This window comes from Eumetopias jubatus, unplaced genomic scaffold, assembly GCF_037043125.1.
Source record: "Eumetopias jubatus isolate StellerSeaLion01/CBP00866 unplaced genomic scaffold, mEumJub1_p1.0 scaffold_5, whole genome shotgun sequence".
Taxonomy (NCBI): Eukaryota; Metazoa; Chordata; class Mammalia; order Carnivora; family Otariidae; genus Eumetopias; species Eumetopias jubatus.
In genome coordinates this window covers 154,145,728-154,172,010 of record NW_028274811.1, presented here as the reverse complement: position 1 = coordinate 154,172,010, position 26,283 = coordinate 154,145,728, and the positions used below count along the sequence as shown (strand labels likewise).

At 46.1% G+C, this 26,283-nt stretch overlaps 2 protein-coding genes across 5 annotated transcripts in view; one reads left to right on the top strand and one right to left on the bottom strand.

The window, feature by feature from the left end:
• Positions 1 to 643: 643 nt before the first annotated feature.
• CCDC127 (coiled-coil domain containing 127) lies at positions 644 to 9,974 on the bottom strand. Of its 3 annotated transcripts, none has more exons than XM_028090029.2 (3): positions 9,897 to 9,974; positions 7,468 to 7,598; positions 644 to 1,917 (listed from the first exon to the last, which is right to left on the bottom strand). In XM_028090029.2, exons 2-3 carry the CDS (start codon positions 7,586 to 7,588, stop codon positions 1,256 to 1,258), a joined length of 783 nt encoding a protein of 260 aa, XP_027945830.1. In that variant the 5' UTR covers positions 7,589 to 7,598; positions 9,897 to 9,974; the 3' UTR covers positions 644 to 1,255. The 3 variants fall into 3 exon arrangements, with proteins under 3 accessions (XP_027945830.1, XP_027945829.1, XP_087879675.1); XM_028090028.2 differs by having other exon boundaries at positions 9,811 to 9,966; XM_088023549.1 differs by lacking the exon at positions 9,897 to 9,974 and having other exon boundaries at positions 7,468 to 7,663.
• A 57-nt stretch (positions 9,975 to 10,031) lies between these two features.
• Positions 10,032 to 26,283, top strand: part of SDHA (succinate dehydrogenase complex flavoprotein subunit A) — a 30,554-nt gene continuing 14,302 nt past the window's right edge. The window contains exons 1-9 of one of the 2 annotated variants that reach the window (XM_028090007.2): positions 10,032 to 10,162; positions 16,599 to 16,685; positions 17,664 to 17,825; positions 19,935 to 20,078; positions 20,360 to 20,524; positions 21,422 to 21,570; positions 22,204 to 22,328; positions 24,883 to 25,051; positions 25,791 to 25,986. In XM_028090007.2, coding sequence (XP_027945808.1) covers positions 10,100 to 10,162; positions 16,599 to 16,685; positions 17,664 to 17,825; positions 19,935 to 20,078; positions 20,360 to 20,524; positions 21,422 to 21,570; positions 22,204 to 22,328; positions 24,883 to 25,051; positions 25,791 to 25,986 — 1,260 coding nt within the window. In that variant the 5' untranslated portion in view covers positions 10,032 to 10,099. Of the gene's footprint in view, positions 10,163 to 16,595; positions 16,686 to 17,663; positions 17,826 to 19,934; positions 20,079 to 20,359; positions 20,525 to 21,421; positions 21,571 to 22,203; positions 22,329 to 24,882; positions 25,052 to 25,790; positions 25,987 to 26,283 lie in introns of both variants that reach the window. The other variant, XM_028090006.2, reaches the window with a different exon arrangement.

The following is a 26,283-nucleotide window of genomic DNA, read 5'->3' as shown; positions in this document are numbered from 1 at the left end:
TTGTAGTTTGAGAGGATACCGGCTTTCCTTCTGGGATTCTGCAGTCTGGGTGTGTGCCAAGCAGAGGATACCCACATGACCAGCCATCAACATCAGCGCTGGGCTGTCTCTGGGGGTCCCAGGTTGGTGACAGTTCACGCTCCTTGCTGGTGGGGGGTGGGTGGGAGGGAGCACTCCCATGACTCCCCCGGGAGAAGACTCTGGAAGCTGCACAGGCTCCTCACTTGCCCCCACGTGCCTTTTCCTCTATTTTTTTTTGTTGTTGTTGTTTTGAAGATTTTCCTTATTTATTTGAGAGAGTGAGCAAGTGAGCATGAGCAGGGGGAGGAGCAGAGGCAGAGGAAAGGAGACTCTCCACTGAGAGCAGAGCTCCACATGGGGCTTGATCCCAGGACCCTGAGATCATGACCTGAACCAAAGTCAGAGCCACCCAGGCATCCCATTCTCTGCTGATTTTGCTACATATTCTTCCCATGTTGGGATTACATGGGGTGGGATTACAGGGGTGATGTGTGAGAGGCTGATTCACCTTAGCTTTGTGAAAAATGGGCAAGTGCCTACCTTTGATCAGTTTGTGGTAAAATGGAGATAATCTATGTAAAAACATTTTATAAAGAGTAAAGAATTACACACATAGGTGGCATTGTTGCTTTTAAATGGCAAGTATTTTTTATTATATGTCATTGCTAATAAATAATAGGTGCTTACTAAATACAGACACAAGCCAAATTCCAAACATATACCAGGGTGTCAACTGGATACAAGGAACACTTTCTCTCCCTTTGGTGGGAGAGATGCTCACACCAGCAAGAAACCTTGATTAACGTTACTATTTTCTGTCCTCATTAGGCAGTTCTATCCATTATCTGACAACTTCTATTTATAATTCTAGGAGAGAGAAAAGTAATTTGAGGAGAAAACAGAATTTATTTAGGGAGTGATAAAAACAAACAGAAAACTACTTACAGTGAGGATCGATACTGTATTTGACTTTCTTAAAAACAATCTTACCCTACAGCAAAGATACGAGGTTATACTGTTCAGCCTAACAAAATGTTACAGCTTAAAAAAAAAAATTTTCCCAAGAAACTGCATCCTTATAGCTGAAGAGGGCCAAGGAAGAGACCCTGTGTCCCACTCAGTCGGTGGTGGGAGTGGAAGACCCCTCAGCTGGAAGGTGGCTACAGAAGGAACCGACAACACGGCGATGCCCCAGGACACCACAGCATCACCGAAGATGTACTTCGCTCCTGCCCTACTTCTCTAGGATGGCTTTCTCAACTCTCTTACACTTCTTCAGCTCAACAGTCAGTTCCCAGTATTTGAGATACAGCCACATGAGTCTCCCATTCTGGCGTTTGTTGGTATTCCAGACGTCGCCACAGTATGTGTCGTGCTGAAATATGTCGGTCAGGCCAGCCGCCATCTGCAGGTCGGCGGCAACTGGGTCGGTGGATGCTCGGACCAGTAAGTTCTTCTCGATTTCCAGCCGCCTGCCGCGGGGGAGGAGCAGGCTGCAGTAGATGTTCTGTCTTTCCGTAAGAGCGTCTTCAAACTCTTTCAGCACAAGCCTGGCCCTCCTCTGCCAGTCATCTTCCTTTTCCAGGAAGCTGAGATACGCACTTCTCAGGGGCTGCAACTGTCTCTTTTCTTGCATGACCTGAGCCCGCTCCTGTTCCAGAAGCTTCTTTTCTTCTACCAACTTGCGCCCCTGAGAGATAAGGGCTTCTCGGTAACTAGTCGTTCTGTTTTGTTCCTTTTCAAGTTCCAAAGACAAGTGAGCAACCGCACGCCGGTTTTCTGAGATCACGGCGTGGTACTTGGCTTCAAGATCCCGCTGGAAAGCAGCTGTTCTCTGACGGTACGCTTCTCTCTCTTTTTCTATTTCTTTCTGGGACTCCCTGGACCAAATCCAACCTGACACGAATAAATTGGGGGAGAAAAACACACTTAATGAGAAGTCAGAGCTGAGGTTTTATAATCTTTATTTTGAAAAAGCATAAAGCACCTAAGGACAGCATTTCAATAAAATCTTAAGCCCTGAAAGGTACAGGTAACATTTTGTACGAAACCATATAATAATCAAAATTCTTATCTTAAAATCAGGTAAGGCTCCCCAAGGACAAGTGTGACAAGGTTGCTGACAGTTCCCTTCCAGACTCCTCATCTTCTCTGGCTGAAAAAATACACCACTGCTTTCTTTTGCTCTCAAACTCACCACCAATGCCTACTCTGGCCACAGGGCCTCCACGTCCTACCACCAAGGTTTAAAAGTCAACACTGCTATGCTTCCTGTAATGTTGGCAGGTGATTACAGAACTGAGTGATTTCAAAGCGCATTCAGACTTGCCTGGTCATCTCGCTTCTATTCTGACAAGGGTACATAAAAAAGGTGGAGGAAGATTTCAACCTCAAGACATGGCCTGGTTCCCTTTCCCCAAACCAGGGAAACTTGACTCTCACAAACATGGGACAGACTGAGGAGTAGCTGGGCCTCTGTCCTCTGCTGCATGGAGAAATCCAGTGCCGGGAGGCTCCTTTTCCCTCCCCAGCACTCAAGGCGGTGTCCTTGCCATTCGTGTCTTCTTCCCCCGCGTCCCTTGAGAACCATCCTCTGAGGCAGTATTTGCGTGCACCTGAAAGTCATTTCCACTTGAAGTGCTGCTACCACCCCAACTCTATAAGCATGAGACCAAACGCATTCTTTCCTCACCTACAAACAGCATCTAGGCCTACTGGTAACGGAAACTCGAAAGCACACATCATCTTCATCTCCTCCTTCCACTGAAGTTCACAGGTAGGGGGACTGGCCGCTAGAGCAGCAGTTACAGTTATCATCTGATAAGCACTGAGAGCTCTGTGAGAAGGGGAAGAAGGAAGGACTAATTCCATTTAGGGTGCAGTCAGGAGGGGCTCACGAAAGAGGCGAATGGGAACCAGTCTGGAAAAACGAGGAACAGCTGGTAGGAAAGGCCCCCTCTAGGCAGAATGAACAGGGACAGGAGTGGGCATCACATGTCCTGAGCAGATGGCGTCCAGGAGTCACTGCAGGGCTTCTACTGAGGGGCTGAGCACATCCTGGAAGTCAGCAGGCCTGAACAACAGAGGTCCTCAGAGACTCTGGTAAGAAGTGGAAGATCAGAGGTGGGGGCGCAGCAGGGGGCAGAGGAGGCCACTCTTGCCTTAACCCAGGTATGAGCTAATGGAAGTACCACAACTGACACACGGAACAAGTGGCGACTGGTACAGAACACACCGAGCTGCACATCAGACTACACGGTACAGGCTGTGACTACGGGCAAGTCTGGGGTGGGTGGCACTGAATCAGGAAGGCCTCCAGGAAGAGGTGGGACAGAGACGTGACACAGGTGGGGGAGATCACCAAGGACGTGTGCAGAGGAAAGTGTGGAAGCAGAATGGAAAAACCTTAAGTCTGGGTCTGATCCTAGAGAACCCTGCCTTATGACTCTGGGCAAACACAATTGTGCACAGCCCCAGTTTCCCAAGGCAGAGAAGAGAGTGGGGGCTCCTGCTTTTGGGGGAATGAAACAGAAGTACTCTTTCCTATTCTTCCTGCTCAGCACAGTCGGAAACCCTGCGTCGTAAGTACGGCAAACCAAGGGGGTTCTTAAAGGTGGAGAACCGCAGGACGACTGGCGAGGGACCTCAGGACCCAAGGAAGGCTACAGTGGTGAGTCCCCTGGGGTTTTATTTTGCCTCACACTTCCCGGACTTGGAGCTGAAATGCCAATGTGAACACTTTCTTTCAAAAAGCCCCAGCACAAGTCTGCTCTCTCTGGCCAAGGGGCTAGGAAGGTGGCCTAGCAAGACAGAAACTTCAACAATAACTACTCCACTCTGGCCACACAGCAAAGTCACTGTGGTCCCATCCCCATCCATCGGGCAAAGGCTGATGGGAGCCCCTCCTGCTCCCTTGGGGGTGGTGTCAGAGGTGGCCAAGTGGGGAGCAGTAACAAGATCTCCTACCTCTCCCAGGCATGGAGGAGCATCTGTGGGAACCTGGGGGAGCCGCACCCCCGGCTCCTGCCCAGTGGTAATGAGGGGACCAGAGGCTGAGTGCGGAGCTTGGACTTCCATCCCCACCTAGGAGTGAGGCAGCAGAGCCACCTTTCCCCTGCTAGAGCCCTATCCAAGAAGAATCCATAGAACGTCCAAATAAAAGGTCAGCCTCATAACATAATGCCCCAAATACACAGGTTTCAGTTGAAAATCACTCTTCATACTAAGAATCAGAAAGATCCCAAATTGAATTTAAAAAGATAATCAGTAGATGCCAATACTGAGGGGACAGAGATGTTAGTGTTACCTGACAAAGAGTTTAAAGCAGGCATGACAATACAAAGTCTAAGCACAGAAATAGGACATACAAAAACAAGCATATGAACGTTTTGAACTGAAAAATACAATAACTGACACAAAAAAAACATGATGCTGAAGTAAGTGTGGAGAAGAGAGAACTCTGCCAAAGGGCTAAAATAATAAATCGCATAGGAACACAGACATAAAACCCTGAACAAAATACTGGCAAATGTAATTCTACAATATGTAAAAAGGATTATATGGCATGACCAAGTGGAGATTTATTTTCAAAGATTTTTTTTTAAGATTTTTTTTTTAAGATTTTGTTTATTTATTTGACAGAGAGAGAAACAGCAAGAGAGGGAACACAAACAGAGGGAGTTTGAGAGAGAGAGAGAAGCAGGCTTCCCACTGAGCAGGGAGCCTGATGTGGGTCTCGATCCCAGCATGACCTGAGCCAAAGGCAGACACTTAACGACTGAGCCACGCAGGCGCCCCAAAGATTTATTTATTTGAGAGAGAAAGTGCATGCGAGTGGGGGGAGGGGCAGAGGCAGAGAATCTTCAAGCAGATTCCCTGATGAGCACAAAGCCATAGCCTGACATGGGGCTGGATCCCATGACCCATGACATCATGCATGATCTGAATCGAAACCAAGAGTCAGACACTTAATCGACTGAACCACCCAGGTGCACCCCCCCAAAGTGGAAATTATTCCAAAAATGTAAGACTGGTTCAATATTCAAAAATCAATCAATGTAACCCAACATATGAATAGTCTAAAGAAGAAAAACCACATGATCCCATCAACTGATACAGAAAAACATTGGGCAAAATTCAACACCCACTAGTGGTAAAAACTCAAAAAGAAAAGAAAAACTGAGGGGAGCTTCCTTGCCTTGATAAAGAACAGCTATGAAAACCCACTGCTAACGTCGCCTTTAATAGTGAAGACCGAATGCTCTTCCTGTAAGATGGGAACTTCTCAATGGGGGCCTGGAGGTGTCAGCCAGTGCAAAAAAGCAAGAAAAGGAAAAGGAAATAAAAGACAAACAGATTAGAAAGGAAGAAAGAAAACCTAAGTCTCATACATTATACTAAAAAAAAAAAAAATTAACTCAAAATGGATCATGGACATGTAAAACTAAACTTTCAAGAAACAATGTGGGACAGAACCTTCAGGATCTAGGGCTAGGCAAAGAGCTGCAGGAGGAAAAGCATGACCCATGAAAGAAAAAACTTGAACTTCATCAAAATTAAAACCTTTGCTCTGCAAAAGCCTCCATTTAGAGAATAAAAAAGCAAGTTACAGAGTGGAAAAGGATACTGGCAAATTAGATATCCAACAAAATACTAGAATCTAGTATGTAGTAAAAAACTCTGAAAACTCAACATGAAAACACAGTATAATTAGAAAATGGCCAAAAGACAGGAACAGACATGTCGTGGAAGAGGCTATACCGATGGCAAATAAGAATGTGAAAACATGTTCAACATTATTAGCTATTAGGGAAATGCAAACTGAAACCACAGTGGGTGTAAAATAAAAACAACAGTGACCTCACCAAATGCTGGTGAGGATACCAAGAAAATGGATCACTCACACGCTGCTGATGAGGATGCAAAATAGTACCACCACTCGGGAAAACGTTTTGGCACTTTCTCAAAAAACTAAACATCGACTCCCATGGAGGCTCACAAGATCAGGTGGTGTTTTTGATTCAGCAATCTGCACAGTGCCTGCCTCCAGGTCAGAGACTGGGCAGATCCAAACCCAGCCCTAAGGGTGTTGCCACTTGGAAGCTCACCAGCCTGCCATCTTGCAAAGCTCTCCTAACCCTTGGAACCACTACCTATGGCCCATGGCTAGGGTGATGAACTTGGTGAGGGAATTGGAAGGCTTAACATTACACTGACTAACAATGATTAATTAGTTTTGAGGCTGGGACAGGCCCCAGGGCAACTCTCATCGTTCCATTTGCTTTCCAAACTCTAGCTTTTATAGCCTTTCATAACAACCTTTACTTCTGAGGTTCCTTGGACTTTTGAAATGTCGCTTTCTGTCCCTGAGAAGGGTCAATGAATATTTTGTATTTTCTTCTTGGTTGTCTTGCTTAGGTAGCATGATCACCGAAAACTTTTATCTTTGCGTTCTTATAAAGAGTCTCCAAAAATCTTTCACTACATAGTTTAGAAATTACATTGCCAAGGGGCACATGGGTGGCTCTTGGCTTTGGCTCGGGTCATGATCTCGGGGTTGTGAGATAGAGCCCTGCGTCGGGCTCCACACTCAGTGAGGAGTCTGCTTGAGAGTCTCCCTTTCCCTCTGCCCCTCCCCACATGCATCCCCCCATAAATAAATAAACAAATAGAATATATTGCCAAATATCGGTGTAAACGAGTCTCCTGGCATAGTCTACAGTAAAGGCAGATAAATGAACAGTTGATAAATGCTATTCTCTTCACCCTTCACTTCCTGAGGTAAGCCTATTGACCTGAGAAATCTAAGCACATGAAAAAACACTCCATAAAAAGTATCACTGCAAATAGACGGGAGCTTGTGATTTTCTTCAGTTATTCAGTTTCTCATATTCTTAAGTGCCAATCCAAAACTGTGGGATATGACAAAGTATAAAACTAATTCCTGAACGTCAGAAAATTATCATGTAGTAAAAAATAAAAGCTAAGGGCTGGAATAATTATAACAGACCAGTAACTGGTCATTTCCCCAAAGTCAATTCAAACTAGAGAGAAGCTGGCCAGGTGAGCAGAGGTTTTCAGACTGATTCCCTAAACGTTAAACAGATGACCAAACTGGTTTTCTTTTACACCTATTTTGTTCTCCCCTGTCAGTCCTGATGAGGGCAACTGAACCAAGAGAGTTCCCTTCAGAGAAGTAAAGTCTGGAAAGGAGCTAATAGTTAACTAAAAACCACTCCACACAAAGTATCTTGTTTTATTTAGCCCTCACAATGCTTCAGTGGATAGGGAAACTGAGGCTCAAGGGGTTAAATAATTTGCCAAGGACTCACTGTATGGGATAACACTAGGATGTACACTTGCATCTGTCAGGGTCCAAAGCCCAAGGTTTTTGGGATCCACACTTTCAGCCCACCGAATGCAAATGTTAGGAAAACTATGACTTACGAAAAGCAGCCAATCCCAGCATTGGAACCAATAGGGCATAATTCCATCTGCTTCCATCACCCCCGTCAGCCCTGGAATTAGGCCGGATATTCCAATTTGGGGGGTCATTTAAGTTATTCATGGAGATGTACCTTGAAGTAAATAATAAAACCATTAACCATACAAAAGGAACAAAATACATCTGTCACAATTGTATCATCCACTTGGCTCAGTTCTACCTATGAGCCACATAGCACTGAGTCTTACAGGATTAAAAGAAAAAAAACAAGGCCTCAGACAATAGCCACTCACGATATAGTCGGGGAGAGAAACAGGTCTCAAAGTGAAATACAAGTAAAGCGATGTTAAGATCTCTAATATAAACAAGCTTCACAGTACGGTTGTATACAAAAATATGTAAATAGCAAGGCATGAAAGCACTGGCCCTCAGGAAATGGCAAATGACATGGAGGGCAAGGCAAGCGGTGTGTGGCGTAGATGGGGACAGTACTAGGAAGGTTCTCATGCCTCCTGACTTTGGTGGCATGAACACCATAATTACAGATGTTTCTGCTTAAAGCTCATGATGTATCTCAGTAACTAGGCTGGGGTCTAATGTGAACATGAATTTACCGATTTAATAAGTACCTGCACTAGGTTGGGCATTTTCACAAAATAGAGCAATGAGACTTTCAGCTTATTTCTATGTGATGGCCACAAATAATACACACTGATTAGAAAAGAAATAATCAGGGATGCCTGGGTGGCTCAGTCGTTAAGCGTCTGCCTTCGGCTCAGGTCATGATCCCGGGGTCCTGGCATCGAGCCCCACATCCGGCTCCTTGTTCAGTGGGAGGCCTGCTTCTCCCTCTCCCACTCCCCCTGCTTGTGTTCCCTCTCTCACTGTGTCTCTCTCTGTCAAATAAATAAAATCTTAAAAAAAAAAGAAACAATCAAGGCTTACATAACAAAAAAGGAATCCAATTCAATTTTGAAAAATTTTAATAGGGCTTTCAGTAAACACTTAACATCTAAAAATATAAAATTCTAATTGGCAATAAAGAAATGCCAAAAATATTATGTTAAGGAGTTTGTGGTAACTATACAATAAAAAATTAGTTCTGAAAGTACTAAACTGCAAAACTCTCAGTGTAGGTCTGTGAAGAATGGTTTTCATTTCTTCTGCCAATAAAGTCCACTTAGGGGGCATAGGGCCTGTGGAAACATACAATTCTAAGAAAAGCAACCTGATCCTAAGTAAGACAAAGGGTTATACACAATTATAATCTTTCTTGCCTCATTTAACACTAGCAAAGATTTGGAAACAACCTAAATGTCAATAAAATATGGGCGCCTGGGTGGCTCAGTTGGTTTAAGCCACTGCCTTAGGCTCAGGTCATGATCCCAGGGTCCTGGGCTCTTTGCTCAGTGGGGACCTGCTTCTCCCTCTCCCTCCGCTGCTCCCCCTGCTTGTGCTCGCTCTCTCTCTCTGTCAAATAAATAAGTAAAATCTTTAAAAAAAAAAAAAATAAAGTAAGAGTGGATGGATCATTGTAAACTAACTCACTAAAATATTTCCAAAATTATATGGCACACAATTGTGCATGAGAAAGATCCTAACAATACAATACGAAACACAGGAAAGTGAACACAGTTTATTTCCCATGCCACTTCATCCCACAAAAGATTTCAGGTACCTTATGTAAAACACACGAAGAACAAAAACACTTCGTGGACCAGAGGCGAAATCAGGCGCGTCAGTGAAGACATAGCCCGGGAAGCTGAACCAGACCCTCACCGGGTCATCTGCCCGTATCCACCGCTGGGGCTCCCAGTGTCACCAGGGCGCCCGCCCCCACCCCAGAACCCGGCCCGGCGCCCTGACCTACTCTGACCCCAGACCCACCCCCGGAGCCCCCGAACCCGGCCCGGCGCCCTGACCTACCCCAGACCCACCCCCGGAGCCCCCGAACCCGGCCCGGCGCCCTGACCTACTCTGACCCCAGACCCACCCCCGGAGCCCCCGAACCCGGCCCGGCGCCCTGACCTACTCTGACCCCCGACCCACCCCCGGAGCCCCCGAACCCGGCCCGGCGCCCTGACCTACCCCAGACCCACCCCCGGAGCCCCCGAACCCGGCCCGGCGCCCTGACCTGCTCTGACCCCCGACCCACCCCCGGAGCCCCCGGAGCCCCCGAACCCGGCCCGGCGCCCTGACCTGCTCTGACCCCCGACCCACCCCCGGAGCCCCCGGAGCCCCCGAACCCGGCCCGGCGCCCTGACCTGCTCTGACCCCAGACCCACCCGCGGCCCTCCCGAACCTACACCCACTCCCCCCGACTTCTCCCTAGGCCCCAGACCTACCCCCGGCCCCTCCGGAACACAGCACAGGCCCTGGCCACAGCCCAGGCCCTGGCCCGGGACCGAACTCGGCCCCGCCCCCGACCTACCCCCGGCCGGGGAGCGCCGGGCCCTGGATCCCCTCAGCGCCACTGTCCGCTGGTCCTGTGCGCAGGCGCAATGCTCCACCACCCACTCGGGGTCGTGGCTTGGTGCGCAGGCGCGGTGTCCCCGCGTCCCGGCCCGGGCGCGGCTAGATGCGCCGGCGCAGTCCGGCGCGGGGGCTGGTGGGACAGCGCCTTGGAGGACAGACATGTCGAGGGTCCGGGTGGTGTCTCGGCTGTTGGGCGCCCGGCGCCTGGCACTGACCAGGGCGGTGAGTCGGCGCCGCGGGGCGGGCAGGGCGCGGGGGCCGAGATGGGGGCAGGACGGTCCCCGCAGCGCGGAGCGGACGCTGAGTACCCCCGGCCCCGGCCCGGGGAGGGTCTGCGGGCCGGTGCGGGGAGGAGGTCGCCCAAGAGGTGGGGCCGACCCAGAGGGCGGCGGGACGTTTTCAGAAGCCCGCCGGGCTGCGTCCGGGTGAAGGTCATGACCCCGCGTGCCGCCCTGGGGCCGCTTCCCCCTCCTGGGATCCCTGCCTGGGGTCTGGGGGCCTCGCGGATCAGCGTTGCCGCAGCCCCGGTCTTCAGCGCGTGGGGAGGCGTGTTTGGCCAAGGTCACTCGGACAGGTAGCGGCCCATGGGTGCCCCGGGCCTCGGAATCCAAAAGCGCCCTTAGACCCCGGGCGGAGGCGGAGGCGGGCCCACGACCGCAGGCGCGCGCGGGCCGGGCGCTGTGCCTGCCGCCGTGCCGCCCGCCCAGCGGGACCGTCGGTACGGCGCCCGCGGCCCGGAGGCCGCAGGCGGGGTCGGTGGGCGGCACGTCCGGCACCCGCGCTTGGGCTTCCCTCGCGGTGGTTCGCAGAACCGAGCCTCCGGGGAAAGCGTAGACCTGGCAGTACAGTTTAGGGCCTTGGTTCTGGTTTTTGTGTGGTGGCGTTTTGCGCGCTTTTTAGGAAATCAGACGGAGAATACCAGCTCTCTGACCGCAAAACCACGTTTGGGCGAGGACGCCGGGAAGTTTGGTTTCCCGTGCGCTGTCAGGGGAGGTGGGTGGAAGGTGCCTAGAGTGCTCGGACTCCGGGCAGCGGTGGAGGGCCCCGGGGGGAGACTTTCTGGAGCCCTAGCTACTGGATTGTGTCACGTGTACTATTTCCAGGGACGCCTTCAGAATCCATCTTTTCGGGTTTTATTGAGGCACAGTAAACTTAGAGGGTTTAGTTATTTGGGCTCTTTTAAATGATCCTCCGCCTACTTGCTCAGTAATGTAATTACAGAGTGAAAATCCCAGTAGGAACCAAGGCATTCAACAATACTGACTTGACTTGTGCCTGTAATTATACCTGCAATTTTCTCCTTTTTGAAATGCAAATATTAAAAGTTAAATGTGAGGAGGTCTAGTCAGCCATCCTGCCAACACCAGAGAACAGTTGAAATGCTTTCACGTGTTGCTGTGGTTGGTGCTTACTGAGCAGAGGTCCCCACTCTCCAACCCCCGTCTTGGGCTCTAAGACACAAAGGATGGAGGGAGCCCACAAGTAGGAAGTGGAACCCTTGGTCGGTGGGGTATTGTTAGTCAGGCGTCCCTGAGCTGACTTACCTACAGTGCTTCCTGCTTTGTTAGGTGAGGTAACTCACTGGTAACTGGTGGTGGTTGTGGGGAAGAGCTAAACAGGTCTAATCCACAGTCACCCCAGACCGGTGCTCCAGGGCCCTTGTACAGACGACACCCCTCCAGCCTGTGGGACTTGCTTCACTCACCCACCGCCTGCCCTTTGTCACTTTATGAAAACATTGTTGTCCTTGAAGCTGGACTAGAAGAGTTCTAGCTCTGAGCTTTCGGCTCAAGAGGTCAGGGTGTGTAAACCTCTCCTTTTGTGTTGGCTTGATTTCAAGTGATCTTGGTCGAATCACTGTTAGCTGCCGGCGCTTTCCCTTCATTATCTCCTTGAATTTTCACCACAGTCCTTTATTTAGGGACTTCTGAACATGAGGGCAAGAAACATAGCAAAATTGAACCACCACTTAGGCCTACTAGAAGTTGGTCTTGGGTTTTTAAAAAAGTTTTTTATCTTGATGAAGGTAGCTTTTCCCATCCCAAGCAATATATTTAGTGGAATTTAGGATTGTCAGAAACAAAAGCATCCAATTAGCAGAACCAAAAAAGAAATGTATGATCACCAACTGAGAAATGTGCCTGGAGAGTACATGTTGAGAATAATTTGAACAAAATCCACAGAGAATTTTTCTTTATCTCATTTTGTTTAATTCTGTGGTGTTTCCAAGTCATTTTATACTTAAAGCTGCTTTCAAGTTGCAAAATTATCAAACCTATTTTGCCTTTGTTTCATTTTTAGTTACCCTAATGCACTGACACAATTTGCAGACTGTCCTAGTTTACTGAAAAGAAAACTAAAACAGAGGATCTGAGATAGTTGCTGGTTAACTGCTTCAGATGAGATTTCTCAAATTCTTTAACATGAAAATCCAAAGTACTGTTCTAGAGTAAGTCAGTTTCTTTTTTTGAATGTATTATTTGAATATGTTTTAATGGTGTATCTAGAATTACATTATTTAGGCCATTGTAGTAACCTTTCGTTTTGTTTTTGGGGTAATTATACTGCAGTGGCATTCAGTTCTGCATTCTGTGTGATGTTTTTCCTGCTTCATTTGAAAAATTGTGGCTTGGTTTTGATATGTGATCTGGATATGCATGTTATTTTGGAGTCGCAGAGATTTTTCCAAAGGCTCCTTACCTGGGGCAATGTACAAAATCTGGTGCCAGCCAGGCAGACCTGAGTCCAGACCTTGGGTAGCCTCCCTTTCTCTGTGGGCTTAATGAGGATTCTGTGAGATAACCCGTGAAACCCTTGTGTGGTGCTCATCTGAACCACAGCCTATGGCCGACAGCCTGTGCTTGGTAATCTTGTGAAATGTGTTTTAAGAAGCCCTGTTTTAAAAACCTTTAAATTTTTGATGAAAATAATTACACATAGTTTAAAAAAAAAAAAGAGCCAAGGAATACAGAAGGCTTTATAAATGAAAAGGAGTAAGACCCTTTCCTTCCCCAGACCTGTTCCCCAGTGGAATCAATTCTAAATTGTTTCTGTTATTGGCCCCTGGTGTTTACCTCCATTTTTCTAGCTAATATGCAGGTGTATTTTTGTCCATTTTGGACATTGCCTTGTGCTGCTAAATGAGGATTTAGTTCACGCTCCTTTATTGGCTGCTTTTTCTGATTGTATAGATGAGTTTCTTGTTCATGATTTGTAGGTGCATGTTATTAGATGAGGACTCCCCACTTTGCTAGACGTCACACTTCTTTTCACTTTTTTCTTCCTTTTACCGTCTATTTCATTCACCTGTGCTTTCCTGACATTAAAAGGTCTAAGTGTTTTTTAATTCTACCTCTGAGGTAGATTTCCTCATTCTCTATGTTGTCCTGTTTGATAGTTTAACTTCAAAAAAGTGTTAAGTGACACAAAAAGAGTTTTATCTAAAGACAAATTGGGTTAATATTGGGCTTTACAAATTCTAATTTTGTTCCTCAAATCTGATTTAGATGAAAAGCTAGTAGTCTGTTTTCCACAGAGTTAGTGTGATAATTTCTTAAAGATTTCATTATAATAGCTGTCAGTGTTTAAGCTAGGCATGTGTGCGTGTCTGTCCTTATTCAGCATGAACATCCTAAAAAGAAGAAATACTTAGGGAATCTGTTTCTATTTTATTTTTCTTATAGTTAACTGAAGCAGGTAAGTTTATAATCAGAACAAAATGGGATTGATTAGGAAAACCTGTATGAGATGTTTTACAGTATAATACATCCTTTTCATGTTGATTATTGTCATAGGATTTGATACATATGATTCAGTTTTCTGAATTAAAATTGTACAGGTGGTCATAAGGTCTGGAAACATAGACAAATATAATAGTTTACTGATACTCCGACAAATGTTCAGTGATTGTGGTGTTCCTCACTAGAAATTCATAGTTCAACAAGCTTGTGCAAAAGTTCACTGAACAATGTGCACTGAAGGGGTATTTCCATCAGTTCCCCTCCATCTACAGTGCATTGCCTAAGGTGATTTGTGTGTCTCCTTTTTCACTGAATGAACTTGTGCCCTTAGAATACTTGACATGTAATCAAGGAAGAAGTGTATGTTGTCTGTGTCTCCGGACTGTGTGATCACCCATATATATATATAATTTTTTAAGTTTCACATACTGTAAGTCTTATAAACATCTTTGCTTTTCATATGATACCAAGAAAAATGTGAATACCAAAAACGAGAGAACGGAAAGACAAAAATTGATTTATTTTGCCTTTAAATTCCATACCACAACATTTTACTGAAAATGAAGTGATTTTTAATCTGTACATTAGAAACTCTAAATGATACTCAGGTTTTTTACGAGTTTGGTTTTAAAATAGATTTGAATTCACAGCAGGTCTTACATACAATGATTTCAATCCATCAGGCACTCCAGAATACAATGTGGAGGTATAAGTTACATGATGACTTCTTCATAGTCCAAGGAGATAAAGACCTTTTTCAAGGGGCACCTGGGTGGCTCAGTTGGTCAAGCGTCTGACTCTTGGTTTCAGCTCAGGTCATAATCTCAGGGTCCTGAGATCAATCCCCATGTGAGGCTCCCCGCTCGTGCACATACACTCTTTTTCTAAAACAAAGTTTTTTTTTTAAAAAAGACCTTTTCAAATATGGAAAGAAATTACTCTTACTACAGTATTAACCCCTAAAAGCTACTCTCCTTTATAGATGACAATATTATTGTCAGTTTCGTATGCTTTTACTTTATAAAGAACGCCTGGAGGAAGAAATTTCTGGAGGTTTTCCCAGATACATACAGCTACATGTTTTTGTCATGCTTACAATAGCTGCAAAGTATGGCCCATCCAGATCCAGATTCTTATGATCAAAGGCCTTCATAATTGCCGCCTCCATATACTCTTTGAGGTTGGTCAAATTCATAACGATTCCTGTAACAGGATCGGTGTCTCCATGTACTGTCACCACAACTTTATATTTGTGCCCATGGCCATTTGGATTGTTGCAAACTGTCCAAACAGTTTCAGGTTTTCTTCATTACTCAGAGATTTGCTGTGGAGCCGGTGGGTCTCCTGAAGGAGTTGAGGTGGGACAGGTGCCCTGCATTCATGGCCTCACCTCCCCACTCGGCTGGCAGGGGTCACTCACTGTTTCTATTTTAATTTCAGTTTGGTATTGCAAAATGTACTGTTCTTTTTGGAACTGTTACATTTATGTTGTACTTTATAAAATTTTCAAGAACATTTGTATTAAAATTCTTTGACTTCTTTAAGATGTGATTTTACCAATTTTAAAATTGTACTAAAGAATATTCTTTTTAGTTTTTAAATTCATTTTCTGAAAGAAAAAGTTGGCTTATGTCAATTAAAACAAATGTATTTAAAGTTGAAATTGAAGAATTCAAGAATATTGCTTTTATCCGTTCAGATCTACTTAGAAATCCAACAAATTTATTTGTAATTGGAGTATTAGCATAAAGTCAACTATTTGTGACAACCATCCTTTTGTCAGAGCTGGAGGAAGCCAAGAGGTCGGAGCCACCTGCGATTGATTTTTCAAGTGGCCAAGCCCTCCAGCCTTGGCCTGAGTCCCTTAATCTTAGAAGGAAGTCCTTCAGTTCAAAACTGTTCAGTTAGAGTTCATTTTGTATTTTGCCATATTCTCCTTCCTGTATTCCCCTCTGGTTGGTCCTACGGAATAATTTATTTATTTATTTATATTATTATTACTATTTTTTTACCCCACAGAATAAGTAACGTCTCTTCCAAATTGCAGAATACCTGAAGACATTGTTAAATGTACTTAATTCCTAAAACTGTTCTTTCTGAGATTGCCAAAACTTCCATTTCATCAGTAGTCCTCTAAAATGCAGTCAGCAGAATGGAAAGAATGTGACCTCATCCTGGGCTGTGATTTCATTAATACCAGTTTTCCTGAGTGTTTATAGGGTGGGACATATAAGCCAAAACTTGGAGAGTTGTAGAGGTTAGCCAATGAAAGGCCCAGAGACGTGTCCAGAGGAGGGAATAGCGCCGTGGGGTAGGACAGATGAGAGGGCGTGTGCCTCGAGCCCAGCACAGATGTGGAGCGGGGGGAAGCAAGCTCTGGGCGTCTCTGGGCCTGGGGTCCTCGCATTAACAGTGAAGGGCTGATCTCACTGGTGCTGAGGTGTCACAACAAGCAGTAAAGCCTCTTCTAGAAAATGGATCTCCCGATACACTGTCCAGTGCCTTTTCCAGTGAACCACACAGCCTTGCAGACATGTGGTGCTCTAGGGTGAACAGGGTTATGATGGGTACAGTAAAAGTGCTTCATTGTTTGCAAACTACCACTTTTGCAAAAATAGATGTCTTTCCCTTATTCTCCATGAAGAACCCTAAGTTAAGTTAACATGAAGTTGTGCCTTTTCCTCTCTGAGTCTGTGAGTGTCCTGTTTGGAAACAAGCTTCATTTAGAAGGGCTTTTCCTGGGTGCCAGGTCCTTGCCACATGGGCCTGCCCTGGGTCCTCACCCTTCAGGGTTAAGTAGAGGACCCCAGCTGAGCTGTCCAGGTGAAGGGGGAGCGCCTGGTTACTTGAAAAGGTTCATGACTTAAGGGAAAGTTTTGATGGCTAATCCTGTTCCATCTCCATCTGTGTGTCAGCAGTGGCCAGCAACATGGCAGACAGGCACCCGAGGTTTTCACTTCGCTGTTGATGGGAATAAGAGGTCTTCTGCTAAAGTTTCAGATTCAGTAAGTTTGCAACTTTTTGTTTCCTTATAAATGATATCTTTGGCTTAGAGGAGTAATAATCTATACCAGTTTTCAGTATATTGGAATAATACACAGTTCCTATTTAAAGGAAAATATTCTCATTCCAATGATGCTCCAGTTATTTTTAGTATATAGTACTTAATTGTGGTACAGATAAAAGCACAATCATCAACACTTTTTGCTTGTACTTCATAGGTATCTATAAACCAGAGTAAAAATTAAGTCAGAGCAGCAAAATAATAAATAACAGATGAATGTTATTTAGTGATGGATGACATAGGACCATGAAGCCATTCATGTGTAGGCTCTTTGTGTTTACTGGTCCCGTTCTGTTCTCTGCCCAAGACACATTTGTTTACAAGTTCTTTTCTCATTCCTCACAGTAGTTAATGCTAGTTGGCACCTTCTCAATCAAACACAAACATGGTCCTAAAGCAGGGTTCCAGTCCTCAGTGCTGAGGTGGTTGCACAGATGGACTGGAAATGTGCTTACCTAAATGAAACACCATATTAACATTGTCGTAAGAAACTTGCTGATCACAGGTGGAGAGTCACGATCTACACTGTGTTATGAACTTAGATTCGTATAAGCATAACCTATGTATATATTGCTATAAACATAAAAAGATAATATACTTGAATAGAAAAGCCATATTTAGAACTAACATTCTGATTTGTGTTGCTTTCCTTTGCTTCTGCAGTTCTTTGCTTTGAGACTGTACCTCTTAAGCATTTCACCTCATGGTGGGTTTCCTAGGTGCTAGGACGAGTGCTCTCCTTTTGGCAACTCTGTGTTGGCCCTGTCGATGTGGGCTGCCCCTGCCATACACCATGTGGGGCCCCACAGGGTGGAGGCCCTTCTTTGCTGCAGCTGCTCTTGTGTTGCTCCTTCCGTTTCTCTGAGCTCTTGAGCTGCAGCCACAGTCCCTGGTTGACAGATGAATTGTTCCTTTCCAGATTTCTACGCAGTACCCAGTAGTGGACCATGAGTTTGATGCAGTGGTAGTAGGCGCTGGAGGGGCAGGCTTGCGAGCTGCATTTGGCCTTTCCGAGGCTGGATTTAACACGGCCTGCGTCACAAAGCTCTTTCCTACCAGATCACACACCGTTGCGGCCCAGGTAAGAGAAGGGGGCTCCCTTAGTGGTTTTGGCACCTGCGCAGCAGTGCAGTCTCCTGCCACAGGCCTCCTTCCCACCACACTCCAGCCACGTTTGTCTCTTTCTGCTCTTTGCACCCATTTGCTCAGCTTGGGGGTCTGTGCCCACACTGCCACCACCCCCACTGCCAGAGCCACTTCTGGGGCCTCTTACACTCTTTTCTGCTGCAGTCACACTCAGGTCTTCTCTGAGCACCCACCTAGACCCCTGCCCACATCACGGTTTGTCTTCACTGTACTCTTCCCAATCCGAAATGAGCGTCTCTGGGCTTGCTGCTGTTGGTCCCGGATCTTGTGTTTACTGCCGCAGCCTCAGTGTGGGCCTTGTTAAATATGATGGTGATGGCATGAATGTGTAGGCCTTTAAATGCTCAGAATTTAGGGAAGAAGATAAAAGTAAGGTGAAATGTTACACAGGGATTTTATAATTTTGTTTTCTTCTTGGCATACTGTAGATAGTACCCTGGTTGAGTATTCCAAAATCGTACTGGACTGTTTTTTCCGGTATTTGGAACACATTTCCTTATAGAGATAGCAGAGTATATGGTGATTTTCCAGGAACCAGTAAAAGCCACTCTAATTACTGCTGTAGCCTGTATTCAGTGTCCAGCAACATTCTTCAGGCACTTAATTGCCCAGATAACTTTGTCCTCAAACGATGTTTTGTACACTGAAAAAATAAATAATATATACTTTTGGAGAATTCATTGTCTAAAAGAAAAAAATGGATGTAGACGTAATTATAAATAATGTAAAATAATAGGATGTTCAGATAATGCAATATTAATACAATAAAAAGAGTAAGAAATGGATAGCTTAGCTTGATTGCAGATTCTGGAGAAAATAGGTTTAATTGGGGGAAGGATAAGACGGGGGGGGCCTGGAGAGTCTAAAGTGTGCTTCTGCAGGGGCGCCTGGCTGCTTTGTTATAGAACATGAGCCCCACGTTGGATAGAGAGATTACTTTAAAAAAAATTGTACTTCTAGGGATTCTGGGAAGACTAGCTGTCTGTGCCCCTGATTATTACTAATAGTAGCAGTAAATAGCATCTGTGCATGCACCAGGCCAAGTATTTTGTGTTATTTTGAACTAGGTTGTCTCTATTCTGCTACTACTCTGGTACTTCACATTTTTAATCAGGATTGTGTTTGGGTTTACAATTGAAGGGGTTGGAGGAGGAAGTAATCTGGTAACTTTTGCTGCCTGTCTGTTACAGGATTCCTGGCTCTGTGCTAGGGATTCCTTTCCTGGGAACTAAACATAATGGGAAATTGAGGCTCAGTAGCACCAAGTGGGAAAAGAGTTCCAACGTGGGTTGCTTGTCTCAAAAGCTGTGACTGAGGAACAGTTGGAAAACAGAGGGGGAAGTTCTGTGTGCCTATACTTGTGTAAAAGAGAGGAGTACTCCAGTTTTAAGTTGGAGAGGGAAAGTGCGAGCATTATGTTTGTCCCCGTACTGCCGTGTCCTGTGACTCTGAGTTCACAGTTCATTCCTTGACCGTAAACAGTTCTTGTCTTTAACATATTCCCATAAATACCACTGAGAACATTTTGTCATAAAATTATCCCAGATAGACTTACTGAGTACCTTTTATGTGCCAGGTTGGGAAGTGTTGAGTGTTGCACATATAACCTCACTTAACCCTCCAGACAACTCTTAGGTAAGGAGACTGAAGCTGAGGGAGGTCCTGTAACCGGACTACAGTCAGGTCCCTTACAGACATGTCAAAGCAGTTGGCTTTCGGGCGCCTGGGTGGCTCAGTTGGTTAAGCAACTGCCTTCGGCTCAGGTCATGATCCTGGAGTCCCGGGATCGAGTCCCGCATTGGGCTCCCTGCTTGGCGAGGGGCCTGCTTCTCCCTCTAACCCTCCCCCCTCTCACGTACTCTCTCTCTCTCATTCTCACTCTCTCTCTCATTCTCACTCTCTCAAAATAAATAAATAAATCTTAAAAAAATAGAAAAAGCAGTTGGCTTTCTCTGAACCCAATTCTGGGATGGGGGCAGAGGATGAGCCTGGAAGATGCCACTGGGTCTCCTCCTTGGAGCTTATAAGGTTGCTCTGTTTGCAGGGAGGGATCAATGCTGCTCTGGGGAACATGGAGGAAGACAACTGGAGATGGCACTTCTACGACACTGTGAAGGGCTCCGACTGGCTGGGGGACCAGGATGCCATCCACTACATGACGGAGCAGGCTCCTGCTTCCGTGGTAGAGGTAGTATCCTCACATGGTCTGTTTCCAATACAAAAGAGAGGTTGAGGCAGATGTGGTCAGCTCAGAGAAGGGTAACGAGTGGATGGGACAAGGGAAATCTTTTCTGTCATTAACCATTCAGTTCATTTAATAGCGAAGTTTTTCTTTTCCAAAGTATTCAAATTTTCATAGAATGTATTGGTTTGGGGTTTGCAGGCTTATGTTGAAATTGTTTAGTGTACAGTAGCCATGAATGTCTTGATTCCTTCAAAGTACCAGGTGTTCGTTTTTATATTTCACAGCTGGAAAATTACGGCATGCCATTTAGCAGAACTGAAGATGGGAGGATTTACCAGCGTGCTTTTGGCGGTCAGAGCCTCAAGTTTGGGAAAGGCGGGCAGGCCCACCGGTGCTGCTGTGTGGCGGACCGCACTGGCCACTCGCTGCTGCACACGTTGTATGGAAGGGTGAGGCCGCCCTGGGTGCGCTGGGTGACAGGACACGGTCTGGTTAGGCCAGACGTATGGTGATGAGCTGGAAACAGGCTGCCCTGGGGACAGGTCAGAATGTCAGCGTGTCAGCTCCGGGGTCGCTTAATAAACAGCAGAGGAACTTGGTAGGATGTGTATAGTAATTGTTAATTTGGAAGTATCCATTTTAGAAAATTAAACTGATCATCATTACATACTATATTTGAACTTGCAATCTGCCACACTGCAAGTGTAAGAAGAGATTAAGTATTTTATGACTCAGCACCTCTGAGTTCCTGAACTGATTGATTTGTTTTAATACTTAACTGTTCAAACTGGACTGAGATTCGGGGGACAGGAGTTACTGGATAATCGGGGCCTACTTTGGCATAGCCAAATAATATTCTGAATAACACTGATTCAGAATAGTCAGTTTTCTGAACTCTTCCTTTCAGATGGGGACAAGGTATTGATTTACAAATGTAAGGCACCAGTTTCTTCTCTGAGTGCATTGACAGATGTGTGACAGGATCTGCCCATCCTGCAGAATTGTGTGTCACGTGGGGGAGCTGACAGTTTTGTGAGGGTCCTTTACTTTCACTAATCAGCTACATTGTCTTCTCTGGTGTGCATGACACATGTGTCCTTAATGTTCTGATCATACAGCTAAGAGAGGGCTACCTTTTGTCTTGTTGCCCAACATCATCAGCATGAGCTGAATGAACTCTGATTCTTTTGCAACCTGGTATTCTCCTAGGGTTTACGCTATCCATTTGTTACACGCCAGATCAGGGCCTTTAACCTGTTTACGTGAGCAGTATTGCTGAAATGTCAATTTAACACCCTAAATGCAGTTGAAACTGTGGATTCCTGTTTTTCTTTCATGTTTTTTAGTCTCTGCGATATGATACCAGCTATTTTGTAGAGTATTTTGCCTTGGATCTCTTGATGGAAAATGGGGAATGTCGTGGTGTTATTGCACTATGCATAGAAGATGGGTCCATCCATCGCATAAGAGCCAAGAACACTGTTGTAGCTACCGGGTAGGAGTCTAACTTGTATTTAGTTTCTCTGTAGGGAAGTTGGGTCTCAGTTTCTTCTAATAAAAATGGAGGCACTGTGGAATAGTGGTTTAGTCACAGGCAGTGACCTATTCCCAGCTGCATAATAAGCTTTGCCATCCTCAGTTCTGTATCTTTGAAATCACAGCAGCTGCCTCAGGTGGGTGAGGAAGTATCTGTCCTCACTTTGCACCTGGGCGGACCCTTGATGAAACGGGTCTGGAGCATCACATGATATTTTCCGGACTAACCTCTCTTTTGCTTTAGTGGGTACTGTGTTTATACTGACTTTCTGGGGTAGTTTGTTCACATGATGAAAATAAGTAAATTCCATTTCATACACTGTCAGTTATTTTAAGCCTTTAAAAGCATGAATCCATAGACATTAGAAACTTTAGTATTAATGTAGCATGTGCTTATCAGGGAAGTCACTCAGCACAAAAGTGCACTAAGGTACAAATGAGAGTGCCTTCCCTGTCCCTCGGGCGCCCAGATGGACAGCACCTGTGACAGTGCTGCTGGGCTGCTCTCTCCTCTCTGGTGCCACTAGAAAGGCAGACCTGATGGTTCCCTGTGCACCACCATCCTGTCTCTGCTGGCCTGTCTGTTTTCCAGAGGCTACGGGCGCACCTACTTCAGCTGCACATCTGCCCACACCAGCACCGGTGACGGCACCGCCATGGTCACCAGGGCAGGCCTTCCCTGCCAGGACTTGGAGTTCGTTCAGTTCCACCCCACAGGTAGGACGGAACCACTTTCATGGGGTCCGGGCTCTTCATGGCTTTTGAGCCCTCCACACCTCTTGATGCGCCTCTGCACCTCCATGCAGTGGCATGTTCTCAGAGCCCAGCTTGTCATTTGGTCAGGAGATTTTTTTCCCTGTTTCCCCCAAGGCAGTTTAGGGCACCAGCTTAACTATCTCTTGCTTTGGAGGTACCTGCTCCAGTCATAAAGCCGTGACTGTTAGCGTCCCTTTCCCTGACTTGGTTGTCAGCCCCAAGAGGCAGGGGCAGGTCTGGCTGTGTTCATAGTGCCTGGCACACAGTAGGACCTTGTCAGTATTTACTGAGTGAATGTCCTGACAGCTAGGGGGGATGCTGTTGACCAGAGTTCTGGCATGGGCAGATTTCAGTGTTGTAGGGAGAAGAGCAGGCTGTCACAGTAGGAGAGAATCAAGTTGGGACGAACTGTGGCAGACAGGACCCCCTGAGGTGTTGATGACTGCCCAGTCATGGGCAGATTGAGCCCATCTTGGGTCCTCAGATGGTTGAGTGTGCAAATGTGGGGTTCAGAAGGGAGGTCTACCCTGGGGGTGCGGGTTTGAGAGAGTTTGTTATCCAGAAATGAATCAGAGAGAGAGATCTGCCTCTTGGGAGGGATGACTCTCATTCTGGACGCTTTTCTGGCTTGTCAACTGAGGGACACCACACCTGGTGGCAGTAGCCAACCACCTTGCTAAAGAACCTGACCTTTTTTTTTTCTCTTTGCTCTATTTTTTCTGATCCCCTGGCAGGGATGAAAAATAAAAAAATGTTTTAGGTAGTTTTCATTTTTTTTAATATTTATTATTTATCTGAGTGAGTGACAGCATGAGTCGGGGGATGGGCAGAGGAAGAGGGAGAATCTCAAACTGACTCCCTGCTGAGCACACGCAAAGCACAACCTGGGGCTCAATCCCACGACCCCGAGATTGTGACCTGAGCCGACCCCGAGACTGTGACCTGAGCCGAAACCAAGAGTCAGACGCTCAACCGAGCCACTCAGGCACCCCTTAATTACTGTTTTTAACTAGTAAAATGAGGGGCACCTGCGTCGCCCAGTCGTTAAGTGTCTGCCTTCCGCTCAGGTCACCCTTCGGCCCAGGGTCCTGGGATCGAGCCCCACATTGGGCTCCCTGCTCCGCGGGAAGCCTGCTTCTCCCTTTCCCACTCCCCCTGCTTGTGCTCCCTCTCTCGCTGTGTCTCTCTCTGTCAAAAAAATAATTAAAATCTTAAAAAAAAACTAATAAAATGAGACTTCTGAATTCCCCCTGTAACTTATTGAGAGCTCAGTTTCTTAGGCTTCCTTTTCAGTATACGGGAAATAAAGCGCTGGAAGAAACACCATTGAAACCAGGTAACTAAAGGCAAATGAAATGCAGGACTCTTAGCTCTTCTGGTGTGCTGATGAAAGTGTTAGCTTTCAGATGACATTAACAGATGTCAACATGACAAACATATGTTTGTTTCCCTGTTAAAATTCCAAGTGCTTGGCATTCCCTGTTTTCATTATGTTGAGGGACAGTGAGATTAAGGGCACAGACCTGCCTTGTTGCCTGGTATGCGTTTGGTTCTGCCTTCCCAGCTGCAGGACATTGACAGGTTCCTCAGTTGTCATTGCTCATCTCTGAAAATGGGGATATTTGCTGGGGTCGTTAGAAAACTTAGAATTGTACACAGCAAGTACAATATAAGTATGAGCCGTGATAATTATTGCTGTGGTTCTTACCAGTGACTTATTTATTTTTTTAAGACTTTATTAAAGGGGCGCCTGGGTGGCTCAGTTGGTTAAGTGTCCGCCTTCAGCTCAGGTCATGATCCCAGTGTCCTGGGATCAAGCCCCACATCCAGCTCTCTGCTCAGTGGGAGCCTGCTTCTTCCTCTGCCGCTCCCTCTGCTTGTACTCTCTATCAAATAAATAAATAAAATCTTTAAAAAAAAAGATTTTATTAGCGCGCCTGCATAAGCCGGGGGAGGGGCAGAGGGAGAGGGAGAAGCAGATTCCCCACTTAGCAGAGAGCACAACACAGAGCTCAGTCCCAGGACCCTGAGATCGTGACCCAAGCTGAAGGCAGACGCTTAACTGACAGAGCCATCCAAGCGCCCTGTTACCAGTGACTTTAAAAAAATAAGAACTTTCCAAGCTGAATTTTTCCTATCTTGTCACAATTTCATGGCACAAAACGATGCTCTAAAATGAAAACAAAACCTGAGATGTTTAACGTGTGCTTGGTTGTGTTGAAAGTTTAAACACAGTTGTCATACTTAGCCAAGCTACATCATCACCACAGCAGCTGAGCTTTCCCCTTACTGCCGCTTTGTCAGTGCTTTTTGTTATCAGAACTTCCTACTCTTCTTTAATCTTTCCTTTGTCTTATTCTCTTGTGAGCACATTGCCACATTATTCTCATTGAGCTCAATGCCCTTTGCATAACCTTTTCCTTTCCCCTAAAATGTCTTGAAAAAAATTTGCATTTGAAATATAGACCTAGCAGTTGTTAGGTTATAAACATCTAATTAATTGGGTTCTTTGCAGGTATATATGGTGCTGGTTGTCTCATTACGGAAGGATGCCGTGGAGAGGGAGGCATTCTCATTAACAGTCAAGGCGAAAGGTTCATGGAGCGATATGCCCCGGTTGCAAAGGACCTGGCGTCCAGAGACGTTGTGTCTCGGTCCATGACTCTGGAAATCCGTGAAGGAAGGTCTGTGTGATTATCTCCAAAGGTGTCTCAGCGTACATGCACACACGCACCCCTCCTTTCTCTTTTTGGTGGGTGCTGTTCATGTCTGCGTTCTAACATGGGCTGGTGTGACTTGGGTGTGAGTTTCAGCACCCCATCCCACGCTACCCCACCGAACTCTGTAGGCTGCGTCCAGTTACCTGCTGCCCTGTGACTGGCAGTTTATGATACCGCTCTAAAGACCAGCATTTTGGGGAGTTTGGCTGAGTGTTGTGATAGAGACAGACGCGCCTGCAACCTGAAGTTAGCATGTGGACCTTTGATGCTGTTTCGGGACCTTCAGGGTGCGGGCTCTTGGGCATTGAAGCATTGTTAGCTGTTCACTGCCAACACTGCCTTACTGTGCTGATGCTGGTCAAATCTTTTGTGTTACGACCTCTAGACACTTTATATTTGCAGTATTTATATTGAAAGGACTTCCTAATGCATTTATCAAGGAAAACGCATTGTGACTTCCCAAGACTGGCGTGTGAGCCCAGTGAGGGAAGGATGTCTGTCCATGTTCTGGCTGTGTCCCAGCATGTGGAGTCCACCCTGGCACATAGTAGGTGCTCAGAAAAGACGTGAAGAATGGATAACCACAAGTGAGGGGAAATTTTGTACAGCATCGTGGAACTTGATATGCTCCAATAACTTTGTGGTCTCACATTTTCTGTATTTACCTTTCTTTGCCTCACACCATGATGTCCTTTTCCACCAGAGGCTGTGGCCCTGAGAAAGATCACGTCTACCTGCAGTTGCACCACCTACCCCCCGAGCAGCTGGCCATACGCCTGCCTGGCATTTCAGAGACGGCCATGATCTTCGCAGGCGTGGATGTCACCAAGGAGCCGATCCCTGTCCTTCCCACTGTGCATTATAACATGGGTGGTATTCCCACCAACTACAAGGGCCAGGTGACCAAGCCCGGACCCTTCCGTGGTGGGGAGGAGGGCAGGAACGATGGGCCCACCTCACAGTTGTCCCTTGTGAGCTCAGAAGACATGTTTTCCTCAGAAAGCACTGAGTTGCTGTTGGAGGGCACAGTGGGGCTCGGGCACATTCTGGTATTTGCATTCACTCCGTAATAACGAGCAGTCACTGGTAACTTACTGATCCCTCCGTAGTACACAGTCGTAGATGCAATATCATTTGCAGCTTTTCCATTTATAATTTATTTTCTTATATGATCTCTTGTTACTTTTACGGTGACC